The following is a 19,451-nucleotide window of genomic DNA, read 5'->3' as shown; positions in this document are numbered from 1 at the left end:
CCCCGCGTTCCCCACGGCCTCCGTTCGGCCCCCGGCGCGGGGGGGTTCTGCCCCGAGCGGGGGTTGCTGCCCGGTTCGGCCCCGCGTTTCCCCGCCGGCCGGAGCGCTGCATCGGGCCGCTCCCGCGGCGCTGCCCGCTCCCTCCATTGTGTACACGGGAAGGTCACCGGTTCAGGCCCCGTCTGTCACGCCGTCCCCCCCCCGCGCCTCTCCCCGCGGGGCCGTGTCGCGGCGGGCGGTGCTCGCGGCCTTCCTCCCCCCCGGTTCCCCCCGGGGTGCGGGGCCCGCGGGGCCGCTCCGCGCTTTGTGCGTGGCTCCGCCGTAGGACTGCGCCGCACATTTCTGCTCTTTGTTGGCAGCGCACGGCCGCGCGCGGCGCTGGGAGAGCCGCTCGGCTCCCATTGATCTGCGCCGGGAGTTCGGCGTGGGGGGCTGCAGACGGAGCCCCGTCCCCTTCGCGCCCGGCTCCCAGAGGGGCTCCTTCGGCCCCATCCGCCCGCGGTGCGATGCGGTGCTTCGGCAGAAGCGGCCCCGCGTCGGGGCCGGCCGCGAGGAGGTTGCTGATGGAGTGAGGTGCCGTGACCTGTAATGGAGCGTGGCTGGGGCTTTCGGGCTTGGCCTCTGCCCTCAGACCCCTCAGCTCTCTGAAATGCATTTTGTCGTGAAGAAACAGCTCGTGGAGCAGAAGAGCGGCCGAGGGACGTGCGCTGCGTTGGAGCCGGTAGTGTCCCGGGGCTCAGCGGTGGCACTGGCAGCTCCTTCCTATTGCCTGGGGACCTTTCCCTAGAGTGGGACTTTTCTCTGCTTTCCCATGGCGGTGGTAGGAAGATCCGCTCTGCATCGTATTGCTCTCAGCCTCGGGCAGGCGTTCCCACGCGCGACCGCACTCTGATTCGGATTAAGGCGCTGCTGATGCAACGCGGGTGCCAGATGTAAGGCGGTAAGCCTCTTTGTCCCCTTTATCCAGAGCCTTATGTAAAGAGGATGGTATTTATGGTCCCAGGTACATCATTTCAGGGATGCGTGACGGCACACGCTCGGTTGCTCTTATGTGGTGGATAAGGGAAACGCGGGCACTGGAGACTGCAAGGCATGGGGCACTTCCGCCCTGAGCTCCAGGTGAGTTTGGTGCTTGGTTGCACAGCAAAGCCATCTCCCAGACTATGGGCTGGGAGGGAGATGGGGCCTCCCGCGGCCCTGCCCCGCTGGCTGCCGGTGGGATGGCTTGGAGCTGTTTGGGCACGTGCCTTCCCAAAGCCCTGGGAGGTGTGTGTTGGTTCTCCCTCATCACTCTTACTGCGATGCTCCACGGGCGCCCTGTGTTGTGGTCTGTCTCCCTGCAGCACCGTGCTTCCATGGGGTGGCTGCAGCAGTGGGCTCCGCTGGTCCCATGCTTAGGATGGGATGGAAGCTCGCCCCGTGACTTCAGCTCTCCTGGGGTGTTTTTGTGTTGGATGTAGTATTTCTTTGAAGGAAATGCCCGTTGCGCTTCTGGCTTCTAGTGAAAAATCTGTTTGTTAATTGCAGCCAAGGTGTTGTTTTGCTTTTGCTGCAGCTGAGCATCCTTCACGTGCTAAGAAATATCTGCCTTACCTGAGTGCCAGGTGTGCGGGCAGGCAGGAGGGCTGTTCGTGGGTCCATGCAGGAAAATCTTACAGAGCATTAAACGCCTGACTTCTGCAGTTTGTTTCCTTCTTTATGGAATAAGAAACGAAAAGGAAAGAAGAGAGAACGTTGTGCCTTTACACCACGTGAGCCGTGAGCACGGGAACGCTTTGCAGCATGGGATTTCCCATTGAGCTGCCGTGGGCTGCTCAGCCCCGTGACAGCCCGAGGATGACGTCTGCATGCCGTGCTCCATCGGCTGTGACGTCGCTTTGTGCCAGGATGGTGATGCGTCGGTACAAAATAAGGCAATTTGGGACTGTTTCCATAAAGGTGATGTCCCCTTCCTCAGGTCTGATGGAATGGAACCTCCCTGGAAGGAGCTGGCGTGCCGCCGGCAGAGCAGTGGGAGCCAGGGCTCCTTGGTGGGCCGGGGGCTCGCCAGTCTCCCAGAGGACTGTGCCTCTTCGGACAGGCTCCGTGGCTGCGGTGGGGCTCCTTGTCCCGGAGATTTCCTCTTTGTTTTTCTGGTTTAGACATTCCTTCTCTTTATGCCCATTGCCACAAGTAATTAAAACTGGACTACAGCTCAAAAACAGGCCAAGTACACTTTGATGCACGATTCTTACTTTTTTTTTTTTTTGTATGCCATTACGTGCTGGCTAATTCACAAAACTCGGTCATTTGCAATGGGCCATTAGCATGAATTAGCAACTTTCTGATGTATATCATAGCTTTGCAAATGGGCTTTATTAATCTGCGAAACACACCTATTTATTATCCCTCCCGTAAGAGAGAAAAAAAGGGTGGTAGGAAGGAAAAAAAGTGCTGGAGGGATTTTTTGCTCCGATCCTCAGTGTGCTGCGTTTGTCACTGCTTGCGTGTGCCTCCTCCCGTGCTTCACAGGCTGGCTGGTTTTTCCCAAAGCGTTCCCAGGCTGGTGCCTTGACAGCAAGAGGGATTGCAGCTGTACCTCTGGTCTTCTGCTGCAAATGAAGCCTCTACTCGTCTCGCCAAGGTGCCCTAATTGCTTATTGAGTGAGGGGAATTAAAGGCGTTAATAGGAGAAGTGGCGGCTCCTTGGTTTTTGGAGCGGCAGAGAGGTGTTCTTTGTCCTCTGAAGGCTGGGATGTGTAAGCCCTAGGGTAGCTCTGCGCGCTCTCTGGTGGGCGAGGACAGGCCACCCGTTCAGATTGCCCGAAGCCTTACGAAGCAGCTGCTTTCTGTGTGGGGCTTTGCAAGGGTGTAGCCAGACTGGTTTGCAGTCCACAAGGCTGCCTTGGTTCCAGTTTCCTAATGGAGAGGGAGAACCAACCCCCACATTCGCCCCATATGTCCCTGTGGGAAGCGTCACGATGCGCTGCTCGGTGCCAGGCTTTGCTCAGATGTCCCTTTTCCAGTGTCTAATGGTATTTTTGGCAGCAGTGTGGCTGCCTTGGTTCGGTGGGAGGGCAGTGTGGGGCACTAGGAGAGCACCTCTGCTGGGTCTGGAGTGTTCCCGAGCTCATCCTGGCTGGACGTTGCTTGCAGGGATGCAGATTTTGGGTGAGGATGGTGCTGGGATTCTTGCTGGTATTGAACCACCACGTGCAGGCTGCCCAGAGCTGTGGGTCCCCCGTTCCTGGAGGTGACAAGGCTACGGATGGGCTCTGGGCAGCCTGAGCTGGTGGGCAGCCAGCCTGCGGCAGGGCTGGGAGCTGAGCGCGTTCATCTTTGTGGTCCCTTCCAACTTGAGACATTCTACAATTCTGTCCCTGGTTCTAGACGGATGTGAGAGCTGAGCTTGCGGGGAGGGAGCTTGCTCCCTTGTTCCCCTTCTTGCTCCCCGTGGCAAGATTTCTCAGCTCCTCTTTCCCAGTACAGCCACGTGCTGGGAGCACCGGGCACCACGTGGATGTGGATCTGGGTCCTGCTGGTAAAGCTCTTGGCTGTGTTCAGCTCTCGGATTTTGGGTTCTGTGAGTTTGTACCTGCGGCAAGACCTTGAGCTGGAGATTTTGGCCATCGGGCTGCATCCATCCCTGCACTGGGGGGTGGGAGGACCAAGAAGAAGAAGGCTTGTTGGTTGTCCTACATGGGAAGGAGAGGAAGTGATGCTGGGTGCCTTTGCATGGCTCCGCAGGCATCGACGTGCCTTCCATCGACAGTGTCGTGTACTGAGCACGGGTTCGTGCTCTTGAAGTAGGAAGCTCTTGGGTTTCCCTGCATGTTGGTAGAGGAAACCTGAGTGGTGTTCAGTTTGGTACAGGGGTATGCAGCTGGAAAACAGTGCAGTGGCTGTGAAGCATCAGAACAAAGTAATCGTGATTCTGAAGGTGTGCGTGCTCTCGGGGCAAACAAAAAATGGTGGCTTTGGTGCCGACACTTCCAAAAGCCATTTGAGGATGAAAGAAGAGCTGTTCCCATTTTTCCCATCTCACAACACGAGGGAAGGCCTGAAACGTTTCCTCCCTTTCCTTTCCCCCTCTCTGTGTGCCTCATGTGCCGGTGACGTCGCAGCCGGTGACGCCGGGCTCGTTGGGGCTGAGGGGCGCGTGGTGCATGGGGCTCTGGCTTTGCTCGGAGCCTCCGTTGGGAGCGCTGGGCTTTGTCAGCTACCCACTGGGCTCCTTCTGAGTTCTGCTGGGCTTTGGAGTGGAATGAACATCAGAGGGGAGAAGCGTTGAGTTTTGGCTAACGCAGAAAAGCCTTCTCTTGTGATCCTATGCTGCGTGCCCATATCTCGTTGTATCTATGGTTTCTTTGTAATTATTTAAGTTCCACCTTGCTGGAAGGCTGTGTTTTGGGGTTACGAGCAGGTGGGGGTGGATGTGAGGGTGAGTTCTGGTCTGAAGCACAGCTTTTGCCTGATGGTGTGTGTTACGTTGGTGTGCACGGTGTGTGTTTGGAAGCGGGTGGGTGACACGGCGGATAGATCTGCTAAACTCCGCTCTGCGGTCCTCCTGCCCCCCCGCACCGAATGCCTCTCGCAGCGCCCTGCTTTCGCACTGCCTCCATTCGGCTTTCCCCAGGAATACCAGCACATGACTCATGCCGCCGGCGCTGCCCCGTGTCAGGTTCATCCCTGGTGTCACAGCTCCGCCGGCGGAAACTTGGAGTCCCGGCCTAAGTTTCTGGAGCGCTCGCTGGGCTGCAGTGCATGCTGGAAGATGTAGTCTCGCTGGGGTGCACCTCCATATTAAACGAGGAGGGTTTGGCTCCATTTTATTCAAATGGGGCTCAGCCTGCTGGCTCCTGGCAGTGTGCCCGCGCCATCCCGCTCCAGCCGGGAGCCGTCGGAGTTGTGCCGGTGCCCGGCGGGAGCGTGGCTCCTCGGCGTCATTGGGTGTGCCTGGCGATGGTGCGGGGTGAGCGCGGAGCCCTGCCCGTCCCGGGTGGCACTTCTGGAGGGTGTCATGGCCAGTCGCCTTTGTCTGCTGCGCCTTGACTGATGCACGGGGGAGAGCAAGCCCTCCTCCCTGCCGGATTTCTGGAGCTGAAAGCAGCAAGTGAGTGAGGAAGCTCCTTTGTGCAGATTTCTCCGTCTCCTCTTGTGTGTGCCAGCTGGCTCTCATTCAACATTTCTCTTTTTTTTTTTTTTTTTTTTTCCTTTTTCCCTCCCCCATCTCTAGAGAGAGGGGGCGGGGAGAAAGGGAACATCTTAAAAAGAAATCTGCAGAAAAAGACACGGGAGTTACTTCACAAAAATCCAACCCAAACAAGCCCAGCTGGGGGATTACGAGCGTGGTGGCCCTGGGAAGGGGAGCACGTCCCCTCGGAGCTCGCTTTGCTTGTAAAAGGAAACAAAAAGGGATCTGGTGCTGGAGTGGCATGCGGGGAGAAGGGGCTGGGGGCACACCTCGTGGCCGAGCCCCTCGGGTCCCTGTGGCTTTCTGTCCCCTTCGCATCTCCTTCTAGCTGCCGTTCCTGAAAGTTATGCAGGGTGAAAGTAACAGTCAGTCGTGTCTGGGAGCCACTGGAGGCTGCTCCTGGAGCGCACGGGGATGAGCCAGCCTTTCTCCATTGGGGCAGGAGCAGTACTTCCTCCAGCATCCCGCTGTCCTGCCCTGGGTTCCAGTACCGCAGTGCAGGGCTCGGTCAGGCCCGGCATGCTGGAGCACAAAGGGCTGGGTCCGTGCGGCTTCCCAGCTCTCTGCTGGGTGCTTTTTGAAGTGCTCTGTTTGAATAGTTTCCTCTAGGTGTGTTTGCAGTTGGCTGCTTGCTCCCAAAGTGAACTTTCAGGTTTGTCTCTAATACGCTGGCTCCTTCCCAGCACGGAGATGTGGATTGGAGAGGTCTCGGCACCTAATGGAGCTGAATTATTCATGTCTAGTGCTGCGTGTGCGCAGCATTCCCAAGCAGAAAGCTGTCTCCTTGTCGGATCTGTGCACCAGGACTGCTCTTAAAATGCTGTACTGGCAGGGCTCCAGCCAACAAGTGAGCACATGCTGCTGGTGTTGCATGGGGATCCATCCGGCGATGGTGGGAGGTGAGTGGCAGTGTCAGGAGGAGGGCGTGGGGACCTGGACAATATCTGGGGCTGTGGGAACTGCTATGTGTGTGGGTTGGCTTGCAGGGGAACTACCCTGCATTGCATTTTGGGGTTGTGGGCTGGGATGCGCTGCTCCTTCCCCATTCCTCTTTGTGGTGCTTTCGGCACCCAACCTGTTCCAGTTGGTCCTGTTTGAGCTCCTTCCCTGCCTGCCAGGGCCTGGGCTGCCTCCTCCATTGGGTGCTTGTGTTCTCCCCGCATTTGCTGAACCTGTTTGCTCCAAGGAGCCAGCAGACTTGTGGGATCCTTCTGCCTTTTGTTGTGGGAGGAATCAGCAGCCTGTCACCCGCTGTTGCTGTTTGCATAGCTTCAGACCTAAGTCCTTGTCTGCTGCCCGTATTTTTGATATTTCACCATGGGATGGAGCATTGGGGCGCTGCGGGGCCCGATCTGCTGCTGTGCCCCCCATCTGCACAGGGCACAGGACCACGGCTCCAGCGTGGGCTGCGCGTCACCTTCACCAAAGGAAGGGCCCGGGTGCAGGGCACAGAGCAGGGTGCTCCAGCCGTGCCGTGCGGGAAGGTGGGCAGGAGGAGGAGGAGGAGGAGGAGGAAGGTGAGAGTGGTGCGCGGGGAGGCTTGGGGCGACCGTCAGCACGCACGGAGCTCCTGATTCGGCACTTTCTGCCGCTGAAATGAGAGGTCAGTGCTTTTCATTTCCAGCCTGCATGCTCGCCCTCGGCTCCTGGGGTTCAAGCTCTCCGTAATGACCTGTCAGAGAGTGGATTATTGGCTGCACGGAGCCAGGGATGCTGTGGGGAGCAGATGGAAAATGGTCTGGCTGCGGCAGCCTGTCTGATGAAAGAATCCTTGGCATTTTTACAGTGTTTGCATCTCTGGAAACGCACCATGAAGCTGCTTTCCAGGCTCCTGCCTGCTGGGGTTTGAAGAAATTTGTGTGTGTGTGTGTGGTTGTTTTTTTTTTTTTTTTCTCCCTTGTTTCTCTTGAAGTCACCTGTTTTTTGAAGTGCTGCTCGTCAATAGCAGCAGGCCTCGGGCACGGCAGTGCTGGAGAGGGGCCTCATCCAGATGGTGCTCAGGGCTTCCTCCTGGCTCTGCAGCTGCACGGCCGGGCTGCGGTGCTGCAGCCCTGCACGGCGGTACCGCTCGGTGCCATCCCGCATGGCCACGCGCCCTGGAGCTGGGATTTATTTCCCAGGGAGGCACTGAGCCCTCTGCCTGGCAGCGCGGAGCAGCCCCCCCCAGGCAGCCCCCGGCCGTGGGTGGCATCGGCAGGAGAGGAATCAATCCTCCATCCCAGGGCTGCGCTCAATAATTCAGAGGGAAATGGCGAGCGGGGAATGTGTGAGTAATGTCTTGTTGGAGCCGGGAGCTGTGACCTGCCAGGGCCTCGCATCGATCGAGGGACCGCTGCCAGATGGCTCCTGCTGCCGCGGGGACGCGAGGACAGGCGAGGGGCGGGATGGGGGCTCGCACCCTGCCACGGGCTGGGGCACACGGTGGCAGTGAGGCGAGAGCCGGGTGCGGCTGCCCCTCTGTGCCGTCCCTCTGTGTGTAACTCCTCTCTCTGCTCTCCCTTCCAGCAGCGATGCCGTCACCTGGGCAGACCCCGAGCGCTGGCAGCCCGAGGACGTAGCGCTGCGGACCCCGGGGCAGGAGGCAGGGAAGAGCCTTGAACTGTGAGGGGCTGTTAACTCTAAGATGTCCTTGAGCAGCGGAGCTTCCGGAGGGAAAGGAATCGATGCGAACCCGGTAGAGACGTACGACAGCGGGGATGAATGGGACATTGGTGTAGGGAATCTCATCATTGATCTGGACGCTGATTTGGAGAAGGATCAGCAGAAATTGGAAATGTCGGGCTCCAAGGAGGTGGGGCTCCCAGCGCCCAACGCGGTGGCGACCCTACCCGACAACATCAAGTTTGTGAGCCCGGTGCCGGGCCCGCAGGGCAAGGAGGGCAAATCCAAGTCGAAAAGGAGCAAGAGCGGCAAGGACAGTGGCAAACCGGCCCCGGGCAGCTCCTTGTTCACGGCCGGTGAGGGAGCTGGGGGCAAGAAGGAGGCTCAAGGACGCTCTGGGGACGGTGCGAACTCGGGGGGCTTGGGGCCTGCCGTCACCCCCAAGGGCTCGGAGAAGTCGGCCAAGGCGTCTCGCAGCGTGGCTGGCTCCAAGAAGGACAAGGAGGGCGGTTCGTCCAAAAGCAAGAAGGAAAGGAGTGAGGGTGCGGGGGCTCCAACGGAGAAGGAGCCTGGTGTGCTGCAGCCCCTGGCCCTGGCCGTGAGGGTGGGACAGTACGATGGGAGCCAGGGGACGGAGCCTGCTGCTGCCGCTGAGCAGCTTGGGAGTATAGCTATTGACACGGGAGCTGCGCTCAACCCCTTGGGAGTTAAGTCAGAGCTGGAGGACGGGGAAGGAGAGTGCCGGCAGCTGAAAAAGGTCAAATCGGAGAAGGTAAGGAAGGGCTCAGGCTGCGGGTAGAGGGGTGGCGGTGCCAGAGGTTGCTCTGCTCCGCGATGTGCCGCTGTGTGTGTCAAAGGAGCAGGACTGGCTCCCGTGAGCTTCCTTGGTCCCCACGGCTGTGCAGGAGGAGCCCGGAGGTTGATGCCCGGCTCCTGGCACAGTGGGCACCGTGGGCTTCCAGCCTGTTGTCAGCCATGGTGGCCTTACTCTGTGTGTCAGAGCTCCCTGTGGTTCCCCAAGGACTTCTTTTCTCTTCGCTTGCATCACTTGTTGAGGAGGAAACCTTCACGTGCTGGTAAACATGGCATCTGCGCGGGCGCGTGGGCCTGATGGGAGCCTCCTCGCGCGGCCTGCTGGTGGGATGTGGGCTTTGTCCAGCTTGCAGCGGCAGTCAGCCCATGGCCACCATCCTGCTGTTCTCATCCACTGCTGTGCGGCACTGGTGCTGTGGCTGGACAGGAGCAGCATGCGGGGACACCCTGAAGTTCAATTCCAAGAGCCCCATGGGTTGTGCCGGCAGAGCATGCCTGGTCTGTCTGAGAGCCCGAGCAGTGGTTTGGGCACCCTCAGATGCACAGCTGTGTGTGCTCGTGCCTACTGAAGCCCCTTTGTGCTGGTGGCACCGTGCTCATGGATTGCAGAGATGCGCGGGATTGGATTTCTGGTCAACAGCGTGGAAGCTGATGCACGTCCTCTCTGGTTCTGGCGTGGGGATTTGGGGCACTGGGAGGGGGTTGGTGGGAGGAAGGATGGGGAGAGCTGCTGATATCAGCAAGAATGGGGAAATGTCCACAAAAGAAGAACGTAGAGCTATGAAAATACGGAGAGAAGGCTGGGGGAGAGACCAGGGCATGGGGTGAGTGGCTCCCGGGTAGGTCAGGAAAAGAGGCCTGTAGGGCCATCAGCTGGAGTTTGTGAAATTAAGGAGTGGTGTGGAGAAGGTGTGTTGTTTCCATGTCTGTTCCAGCACCAGAACCTGTGTGAATGATGCTGGGAAGAGGAGCAGATGCTCTTTTGTGTGATGGATTTGAATGGCTGCAAAAAGCTGTGGATGCTGCAAGTTGAGCTTGTGGAGGAGAAGCCCACTGGGGTGCTTGTGAAGGGGGACCTATTTGGCTTGAGGAGACCATGAGGCTGGTTTCCATCTGGGGATGGAGAGAGGGGAAGAACGAGGGGTAGGGACCCCCCTGCATGCAGCCCTCTTGCCCAGCACCCCTGCCCTACTTTAGCTCGATCTAGGAGTCCCTGCTGCATTCTCAGCAGAGATGTAGGGGGCAGGAAGGGGGCTCAGTTCCTGCAGAGAACCCTGTGCTGGACCTTGCACGTGGCCCAGCTGCTGAGGTGCAGTGTTCGGGGGAGCAGCAGTGCTGGCCGGCCAGGGGGATGTTAAGCATTAAACAAAAGAGCCTCCCAGCTCTTGGCTGCTGCTCCGGCTTTGTTTTGATTGAGAGCTTGTTCAGCAGGAGGAGGGCGGTTTTTTCTTTCATTTTTTTTTTTTTTCCCTGATGATTGTCCAGATGTGACGCTGCTGCAAACAAGGAAAAGGCAAACAGAAGCCGCTGGAGGCTCCGTTCTGCACAAAACCCTCCCTGCATCATGTGCGCTGCCGTTCAGGGCAGCGAGGGCTTGGTTGTTCCCCTGCAGATGCCATCACTGTGTTTTCATCCTGCATTCTCCCTCCTGAAGTCAACGTAGCTTTGCTCTGAGCGTGATAGTGCTGATCTGAGGGCAAGGGGACATGGTAAGGGGATCCAAACTGTGCCGCTGCTCTGCTTCATCTCTGCCCTGGCACTCGCCTTCTTGCTTGTCCTCTTCACTAGCTGATGGTGCAGCAGGTTCACATTGCTTGGAGCTTCCAGCTCCGAGCACAATTTTAGGTTTCAGTATTTCCTTCTCTGTGGGCAGCTCTTTTGCTGTGATGCAGAATTATTCAGCCAGCTTCTCTGCCTGAAGCTTGGAGGAGCCCTTGGAGCCGTTATGCCCATCTGTGCCCCACTGAGGTCCTGGTGCATGTCCTGCTAGAGACAGGAGCTGGAGTCCCACCGCTTCATTTTGGGAAGGTGCTCAATGCCCATCTCTAGGGCTTCCAGCAAAGGTTTGGTTTCATTGGTGCCACTCTGGCAGCGCTTAGTAGTGGCAGTACTGTGGTGTTTTCACAGGCGTCTTCCATGCTTGCAAAAAAAGCCTAGAGCAGCCTTCTCACCCCAAAGATTATTGTTTTTCTTGGCTCACTGCTGCACCACGCAGGGGTTCAGCATAGCCTGGGCTGCTCTGAGCAGCCAGCCCCATTGTGGTGAGGATGAATGGGCTCGAGATGGTGGATTTGCAAGCAGATGTGGCCGAGCAGGGATGAGGCATGGCATGCCTGCCCAGCTTTATTCTTCAGCATCAGACTCTGACTCCAGTGCCACGGGCGGTGGTGATGGGCAGTGCTCCTTTTGGCGTTGCTCTTCTCAGGGCTAAAGCAAAGAACACCTCTAAAAGGAAACGGCCAGGTGCTTTAGAGGCACTGTGGAGCAGTCTGTGTCTGACCCCTGTTGTTCCTCCTTTTTCACCGGGGCTTTAGGACACGCAGGGCGTCCAAACCCAATGCTCTGAGCTGCTCGAGGCTGAGGCTTCCCCGCCTTGCTCCAGCTCTTTCCAGGGATCGGCAGCTTTGGCAGCCCTGGCCGGGGCTGAGCCAAGGGCAGCCAGGGAGCGCGCAGCAGCAGCTGCCGGCTCCTCTCGCCGCGGTTTCCTTTCTCCAGCCATGCTCGAGTAAGCCGCCTCCGGAGCTGCTGACAGGGCTGCCTTTGGAGGCCTTGGAAATTACACTGCTCATTTCCTTATCGTCCCCTGACCCGCAGTGCAGAGCCTTCTGCTGCAGGAACAAGGCGAGGAGGGGGCACGCAGCCAACATGTGTCAAGAGCTACAAAGGAGGAAATTGGACTTGTTCACTTAAAACCGTGGGGTTAGGCTCTGAGTTTTGGCTCCTGCTGAGAGGTTATTTATATGTGTGTGCTTTTTTTTTTTTTTTTTCTGAAGGCTGCTAGCAGTCTGGGAGCTTCGGCTGATCCCACCTCACAAGGCATTGTAGCGGAGCAGGGGAAACCATGTCTCCTCCTGTTGGGTTTCCCGTGGTTTTCCTGAAGGACTAGTTAGGGGCTGAGTGAGCTTCCATGCACAGCTCGTTTGCATCACCTGGTCCAATTTAAGAGCTCATTTGCAGCGCAGCCCCATCTCCATCGCACAGTGCAATTCCCCGGTGCTCTGGAAGCGAGGGCCAGCGGCTCCCTGTCAAGGACACGGCAGCACGAGCACCACTAAGGAACCCTCTCCTGTTTGCCAAGCACGAGAGTGGAATGACAAGGCAGGAGCAAGGAGGACGCAGGAGGGGGAACTGCTCCTCGTCGAGGGACTTTGCACTGGGCACATGCCACTTCCTTGGCTGGGAAAAGCCATAAATGCGTGGCGTTGCGCGCTCTGCGGCTCCCCAGCCGGGCTGTGATCAAAGATGTGGCCGCCGCGTGCCCCGGCCCTCTCACCCACCTGCCCGGCTTCTCCAAAGGAGACTCCTCGGCAGATGGTGGCTGCTTTAGATGGGTCAGATTGTGAGGCTAACTGGCTTTGGTGGATTCTCTTGTGTCTGTTGCCTTGCTTCCAGGCTGACGGTGGCTGCTTATTAGCCTAATGACCCCTGCTGCACAGCACCATTTATCTGGCTGAGCGAGATTTCTTTAAAGGAAGATTCGCCGGCGTCTCCGGCGCTGTGCAGCCCCGAAGGCTTCAAAACCGTGAGCTGCTCTCGCAGCCCTTCTGGGGAGCTGATGCATGGGGAGTGTGCCAGGAATAATCCACTAATGAGCAAATCTGCCGCTCCACCTGGCAGCCCGCCGCGCCCGGCGCTCTGCTGGCCCTCCCTCTGCCTTTCCAGGCTGCCTTGGTGGGCGCTGCCACCTTTCCCAGGTTGCTTGTCACCGTGCTCCGCTACGGGCGCTTTGGGCTGGAGCTGCAGCCCATCCATAAGAGCAGCTTCAGAGCATCCCCGTAATGCAGTGGCCCATGGGCGTGCAGCAGTGAGCTGGCCGGGCTCTGAAAGGACGGGAAGGTGTTGGTGTCCTGGTGGTGCGCTGCTTTCCAATGTCTGCTGGAGATGCTGCTGTCCCCGTTACTCAGCCCTGCCCGCAGGCTGTGCAGGGAGCCGAGGGGGTGTCAGTAAACGTGCTTGGGGCTTCTGAGGGCAAGACCGGGTTGGGCGCGGGCACTCTGCGATGGGAGAGGAGCCACCACCAAATCCGGTGGGATGCGTGCCGGGTGCTGGCAGGTGCTGCAGGTGGAGTCGCAGCTACAAATGGTGGTTAGGCTTTTTGTGTCTGTCTGTGTGTGTGTTTCTCTTTTTTTTTTTTTTAATTTTTTTTTTTTTTTTTCCTTCCCTGAGCCAGAAAGCAATCTTGTTCCAGGAAGCTTCCTCCCCCAATTAGCGATGTAAATGCCGTGCTGTGATTTTTCCCAGGTGCTATGCAAATGAATGCCGTTCCCAGAGTCCCCTCTCGCCTCCATCCCCGCTTCCAGCTGGGAGCAGCCCCACTCATCCCTGTAGCTCCAGTGAGCTGAGCCCGGAGGGGGGCTTGGGAGAAGGGTACGAGGGCAGGGCTGAAGCTTGAGGCTGGTCAGGTCGCTTCTGAAGGCTGAAAAGGATCCTGTGAGGGGAGTATGGCGGCATGCCAGCGGGCTCTTTGAGGTGGTAACAAGTGATCAGCGAGAGCTGGCCTGCGCCATCCTGGTGCGGGGGGACCAGCACGTCTGTAGGATGCCTTGTGGGGAGAGCGGCGTTGCAGAGCTTCAAGTGCTGTTTGCTGTTCTGTGGCTTGGAAGGGAGGAAGGCAAGCATGTATATATATCACAGCCGTTTGCTAACAGGAAGGCTGCTGCTTTTTTTTTTTTTTTTTTTTTTTTTTTTTTTGCTTAGCATTAACATTTCAAGGCACAGGAACTCTTTAGATATTTGGTGTTTTATGGTCTTTTAGGCCAGCTATTAATACTCCACTTTGTGTACAAGGGTGAAGGGAGCTGGTAGGGCCGGGCCTTTGCGAGAAGGCCTTTGAATGTCCCTTTGGAGGAAAAAACCCTACAGCCGCGAGCAGAGCATTTTGTAGCTGCTGGGGGATGAGCCACAGTCCCGGCATTCAGGAAAGCGGAGGCTGCATGTGGAGCCACCCTCCAGTGTGACCGCGTGTGCCCGATGGTCCGCATGGGGCTGGCAGATCCCAGCACTGAGGGACTCACGGCCTGCGCTCCGCTTCGCTCCACCCTACAACCAGGGAAGGGAGGTCTTCCCGTGGCGGAGAACCTGGTGGATGTGGGCTCAGATCCACGTGTGGATGAGCCTTCCCCCAGGTGGATTTGGCGTTCTCCAAGGGTGCTCGTGGAATTAAAAATGGGGATTTGGGGGCTGATGGCAAGAGCACCTCTCTCCATGTGGCCCTTCTGACATGGAGGATGGGGTGGAGAGGGCAGATGCTGGATTTTCTGGTTTGAATGAAGGCTGTTTTGGGGTTTCCATTGCTCTACCTCCATACTAAGCGTGCAGGAGCCCTTGGTTGAAGAAGGAGAAGAGGTTGGAGAGAGGTGTCATGCCATCGACATTTGAAACACAGCACCAAAGCGGTACCCGTAGTGATGGTGCCGGGTGAAACGTACCCATACCAACAGTGATCTGAGCATCATACGAACAGGGCTATTAAAACCCAGCCTCCTCTGGGAGCTGATGGTCTGACAGGGGAGATGGGAAGAGAATTGCTTTCAATTTCCCATTGATCCTAACAAGCCTGTGTGGGAGACCGAGATGGCCTGGCTGCGTCGGCGGCTATTAATGCTGGCACTCAGTGCCGCGCTCAAGACTGCTTTACTTCTCAGTTCTAGGAAATGGAATCAAGAGAAAACCACTTAGGAGGATTTTAATCAGAACTTGGCAGAAGAATTTAAGGAAAGCAGAGAAATTTGACGAACCTACTTTGCACTGAGGCTGCCGATGAATGGAAAGGGCCAAAATAGGGGAGCGCGGGGATGGGTTGGGTTTCTTGTGGCCCGTTTAATCGGATTGTGTTAGTGCTTCTGGGTGAGGAGAACAAGGAAATAAGCCTACTTCAAAACACCGGAGGCTTGCTGGCAGCTGCAGTCCTCTGGGAGCAGCTGATGAAAGTTGTCCCAAATCTACTGGAGATGGCCAGCGCCGGCCTGGGAGGAGAAGATTGCTTAATTTACAGTAATCATTGCTGTAGTAGCTGTGCAGACTGGATTTCTTTGGGAGTCTGTTGGTAGCAGTGGGAAATGCTGGTGGGAGCAGGAAATGGGCGAGATTCAGAGTGCTGGAGGGTCGCTTTGGGTGCTGGGTTTTGGAGCACCGTACAAAGTGTCCCCTTGCTCAGACCAACGCGTTGCCACTATGGGAGGTTCATCTCAGCCCTCTAACCTCACGTTCCCCATTACATCCCTCCTTTCAGCTGGAGCTCCTCATCTGGGGCTCTGACTGTGCTGATGTTTCTTCTGTACGTTTTCATTGTGTGTTTTTATTGTGGGCTCATTGTACCATTCCTTTTTGTTTCATTGGTGCTCCAACATCTGGACTGTTCTAAGCGTGTTCTCATTCAAGAGGAGGTTAAGGGAGCAAGAACTGTTCTGATAAACCTGCCAAAAATAATCTTTGCTTGGGACAAAGCACTACTTTCAGGACTTCCTCGTGTAGAAGAGTTGCGGTGGGTGAGACGAGCAGCTGTAGGAAGCCCCCCGAGCTCCTGGGGTTACAGGCCCATGGGTTCTTGGTGAGTTTGTCCCTGCTTGGTGGGTGCTGAGGAGGCAGCAGTGGCAGCAGGATGCAGCTCATCCTTAAGGTGTTGTGTGAAAAGCCATCGGAGCAGTAGGTTGGCTCTTGGCACCTGGGAGGAGCAGGGTGAAGCCGAGTGCAGCAGCCTCAACTGTGCCCCCTTCATTATGTACCTTCTGGCAGTGTTTTCCCTACAGATCACACGTCCCTGTGCTGTGACTTTGTTTGACAACTCCTGCACGGTGACAAGGAGCTCCGCTCCTTCCCCGATGAGACATGTAGGTATACACAGCATGTGTTCTCCAAAGTTGTGCACCCGGGAAGCAAAATATGTTTGTGATGCCATATGCTTCGTGGGGACGGAGCTGGCTCTGCTGGAGGAAGCACAACGTGCTCTCCTGACTCGTGCAGGCGTTGCACCACACTCTGCTTCTCCCGATGGACACGACTTCGGTTCTATTTGCAGTCAACCAAAGCAGTCTGCTTATAAGGTGCTGTGAAGAAAAAGAACACTTGTGGGACTTACCTCTGAGCCCCTTGGCTGGAGGTATGTGTGTCCCATCGGACCTTAGGGTCCGTGTTTTGCATCTGGGATTATTCCTGGTGGGAACATCCCATCTGTCCTGTTTTTGGCTGGGATACTCTGACTGAGTATATAACCCCGTGGTTATTGACTATGGACAGTTTTGCGGGATGGGGAGCCTGGCCCAGTGGGGTCACCGGGGGACCCAGCTGGCGTTTGGCCCAGCAGGGCTGGAGGGAGGGAGCTGCTTTTTGGTCCAGGCCAAGAATTTGTAGGGCTGATGGATCTGTCCTGGCGCCGGGCTGCAGCGCAGCTCCATCCCGGATTTATTGCTGTTGGCAGGCGCCCGGCGAGCTTCTGCAGCTTGTGCCTTCCTGGGCGGGGGGACAAGCGCTGTTTGTTTTTTCTGGACTGAAATGGAAATCTCCATGTTATGTTGCTCATTTGTTTTGTTTTGTTTTTTCCTCTTCTTTTTTTAAAAGTCCAATCGTGCAGGTCGTGATGCTCCTTCTCGCAGCCTGGCAGTGTTTTGCTGGGAGGAAGATGGCTGCTAGAGCAGAGCTTGCAGAGGAGCTGCTTTTTTGCAGTGCTAGGTGACAAGGGGACTGTTTTTGGCTTGTGTGTGCAACCCAGGGAAGTTCAGCTTTGCTCTGGAAGGTGATGCAGGTCCTTTCCCTCATGTCTCAGCCTTTTGCAAAGACCTTTCGATGGGCACCATCTAATGCTGGAGATGATGCTCAGCACAGAGGCATTGCAATTGAGATTGTCTGGTAAGGGAAGCAGACCAGTTGGAACACTGGAACACTCCTCTACCCCTTGCTGGTAGGTCTCCCATTGAAGCCGTCCACATGAAAGCAGCGGTGTTAGAATGCAGACATCTTTTCAAAAATGGGAAACTTCTCTTTGCAGTTCAGGCTTGGGCACAGGAGCCGTTCGATGTGGCCACTGGGGCTTTGCAGGAGGCGTCCTGGTGCATCCTCCCACACTGATGCTCGAGGGTTTGTGCAGCCATGTGGGGAACTGGGTCAGGGAATGATCCAATTAAAAGCTACGCCGAGCGGCAAAAAAAAAAAAGCTGGTTTTAAGCAGGCGGCCTCCCCAGGCTGCCCAAATGTGTTGGTAAGAGAGCTTTGGGCTAGGGAAGGGATGATGGATGGAGCATGGTGGGACGGTTTCTCACAGCAGCGATGCCATCAGTTCCATGTTGGTAGGCAAACACAAGGAGAACAAACCAATGCCTGCTGGTGTTGCAGAGCCTTCCTTTGCCTCCTGGAGAGCCCAGCCTGGCTCCCTGCGCTGCGCTCACAAGCCTCCTCACTGCGTTTTGGGAGGCTGCTTCCCTGAGGGCTGTGGGTGCAGGAGGGGAATGCGAGCACCGCACCCATGCCCATCCTCACCGCCTGGGGCCGGAGGGGGGCCTGCCTTCGGTAATCCTGCCTAATCCTTTAATCTGTATCAACACTGATAGGTATTAAAGCAGCAGATAAGATTCAGCCCTTGGCTTGGAGCTCAGCAATCTCCCCACCCTCTTGCAGCTAAATCTGCACTGGTGATGCCTTCTTTTAAGGGGACCGTGCCTGTTTGCCTGGCGGCCGCGATGGCTTGAGCAGCTGGATTAGCTGGAGCATGTCCTTGTCTCTGGGCTCCAGCTTGCCAGACAAGCCCATCGATCGGCTGCATCTGTTCGAGCCCCGTGGTGCTCGGTGACAGACATCTTGTGCTGGAAGGAAGCCCTCCAGTTGCACGTCCCGCTGCCTGGAGCAGATCTGCCTCCTGCCATTATCTCTTGTGGGTCCTGCTGAGTGTGAACCTGATTTGGCTGTAAACACTTAGTGTCTGGGCACCTGAATGAGCGGGGCTTCATCCCAGCATGCAGGTGAGACCCTGGACCTGGCTCTCCTTAGGCTTTCCCTATATCTTCTGGCACCAGATGAGGGTTGTTAACACTGGGAAGAGCAGCTCCCAGTTGAGTTTACTGCACTGTTACACTGCAGTCTGACCCTGTGGTGTGGCTCGTCCCCCTTTCTCCATCCTCCTCCAGCTTCTCCCCATGTGTATGGGATTGCTCTGAGTTTGCCACTGCTTCTCTCATCAGCAAAGCCATGGTTAATCCTTCCCTTAAATCCTATAAGCTGTCAGCAAACAAACCCCTTCTTAAACTTCTAGCACGCAAGCCCTGCTGGGACAAAGCCCGGCTCCCAAAGCCAAGCTTTTATTTCTCTTCCCACATCCTCGAGCTCCTGCTCCCATTTTCTTCCAGTGCCAGGGCCTGGTGCCGTGGGTGGCTCGACTGCAGCATGACCTGCGGTGCTAGATCTCAAGTGTAAAAATTCAGGTTCCTAATTACCTAATGGCAGGTTCCCGGCGTGCTGCCTCGTTTGAAGTCGCAGGTGAAGATTTGTTATTTAGATGGAGGTCAGCTGAGGCTGCAGCCTTTCCAGGAGCCTTACAGAGCTTTTGTTGGCATTGCTTCTGCTCTGCCTGTGTTGGACAGTGCAGGATGGAAAGGTGGGATAAAGCTTTTGCCTTGGGCGTGCTTGGCTGTCCATACATAAACCCTCAACTCTCTTTCCTTAGTGGTTTTGCTTTGAGTGACAGTGATGATGGCGCGTTGACCATTTGGTCCTATTGATTCCATCCAAACCCAAGGTGACATTGTTCTTTTGGTCTGTATTTCCGTCGGTGGTTAGGGCGGATGCGCTGGTTATGGTATACCTTGTTTTGAGGAGCTCTGAACATCCACCACTGGAAAATGGGCATCCTCTGAGGTGCTTGGCAGAACCCAGGGGCGCAAAAACCAGCCAGCGCTTCTGAAACTTGCAGCCTTCATTTCTTGACTTTCTCTTCCCTGTAATTTAGTTTCTCTCTTTTCAAACTCTGGATGAAATACACTTCGCAAGCACTAAGGTTTGCATTACGCTTGCTCTCCAGGGTTGTCAAACAAGCACCACAAACCTTTTTCCCCGCTCCTGATCCCAGGAGACAGAAAGGCTCTGGTGCTTCCTACGGACCGCAAAATGGCACCGTGTGCGGAAGAGAAGCAAGAAGAAAGGTTAGCAGAGCGCTGGCACCCAGGAAAGCTCGCGTCCTGCCCTCTGGAAGGGCTCCTGCTCGCTGCTCTCCCATCGCTCTTTGAGGAGCACGAGGGAGAATCAGCCTCCAGGCGCTGCGTGCTTTAGCACAGCCTGCTGCGCTTGCTCACCTTCCATGGGCAAGTGAAGGCTTGAACAAAAGCTGGCTGCCTGCGTCTGAGGGTTTGTATTTTTTTATTACAAACAAGCTGGGTGATCTCGGCCGGGCTGCTGGCACTGCATTTTGCAGCATATGACAGATAATCGGGCTGGCTCGCCGCCTGCGCAGGAGGCAAGGCTCCTATCGATATGTGACCTGGAATGGCGCGTCGTCCACATGAATCACCGCTTCGTGCCTCCCTCCTTCACTGCAGCGATTCTCCTCTGCAAAGTTCAGCGTGCCATGACCCGGCGCAATCTCGAGGACGCCCCGATCTCTGTGAGCTGGGGCCGCTGGGTGAAAGGTGCTCACTGATGGGGCTGGCTGCGCTGCTGGAGC

At 56.6% G+C, this 19,451-nt stretch overlaps 1 protein-coding gene across 3 annotated transcripts in view; it reads left to right on the top strand.

Moving 5' to 3' along the window:
- Nucleotides 430–19,451, top strand: part of ZNF609 (zinc finger protein 609) — a 35,692-nt gene continuing 16,670 nt past the window's right edge. For 2 of the 3 annotated variants that reach the window (XM_021407321.1, XM_021407323.1), the window contains exon 1: nt 7,087–8,546. In XM_021407321.1, the coding sequence (XP_021262996.1) occupies nt 7,797–8,546 (750 nt within the window). In that variant the 5' untranslated portion in view covers nt 7,087–7,796. Of the gene's footprint in view, nt 941–7,086; nt 8,547–19,451 lie in introns of those variants that run through there. The other variant, XM_021407322.1, reaches the window with a different exon arrangement.

Source organism: Numida meleagris, chromosome 9, assembly GCF_002078875.1.
Source record: "Numida meleagris isolate 19003 breed g44 Domestic line chromosome 9, NumMel1.0, whole genome shotgun sequence".
In the NCBI taxonomy this organism is placed as follows: domain Eukaryota; kingdom Metazoa; phylum Chordata; class Aves; order Galliformes; family Numididae; genus Numida; species Numida meleagris.
This window is presented reverse-complemented; position numbering and strand designations above follow the sequence as displayed.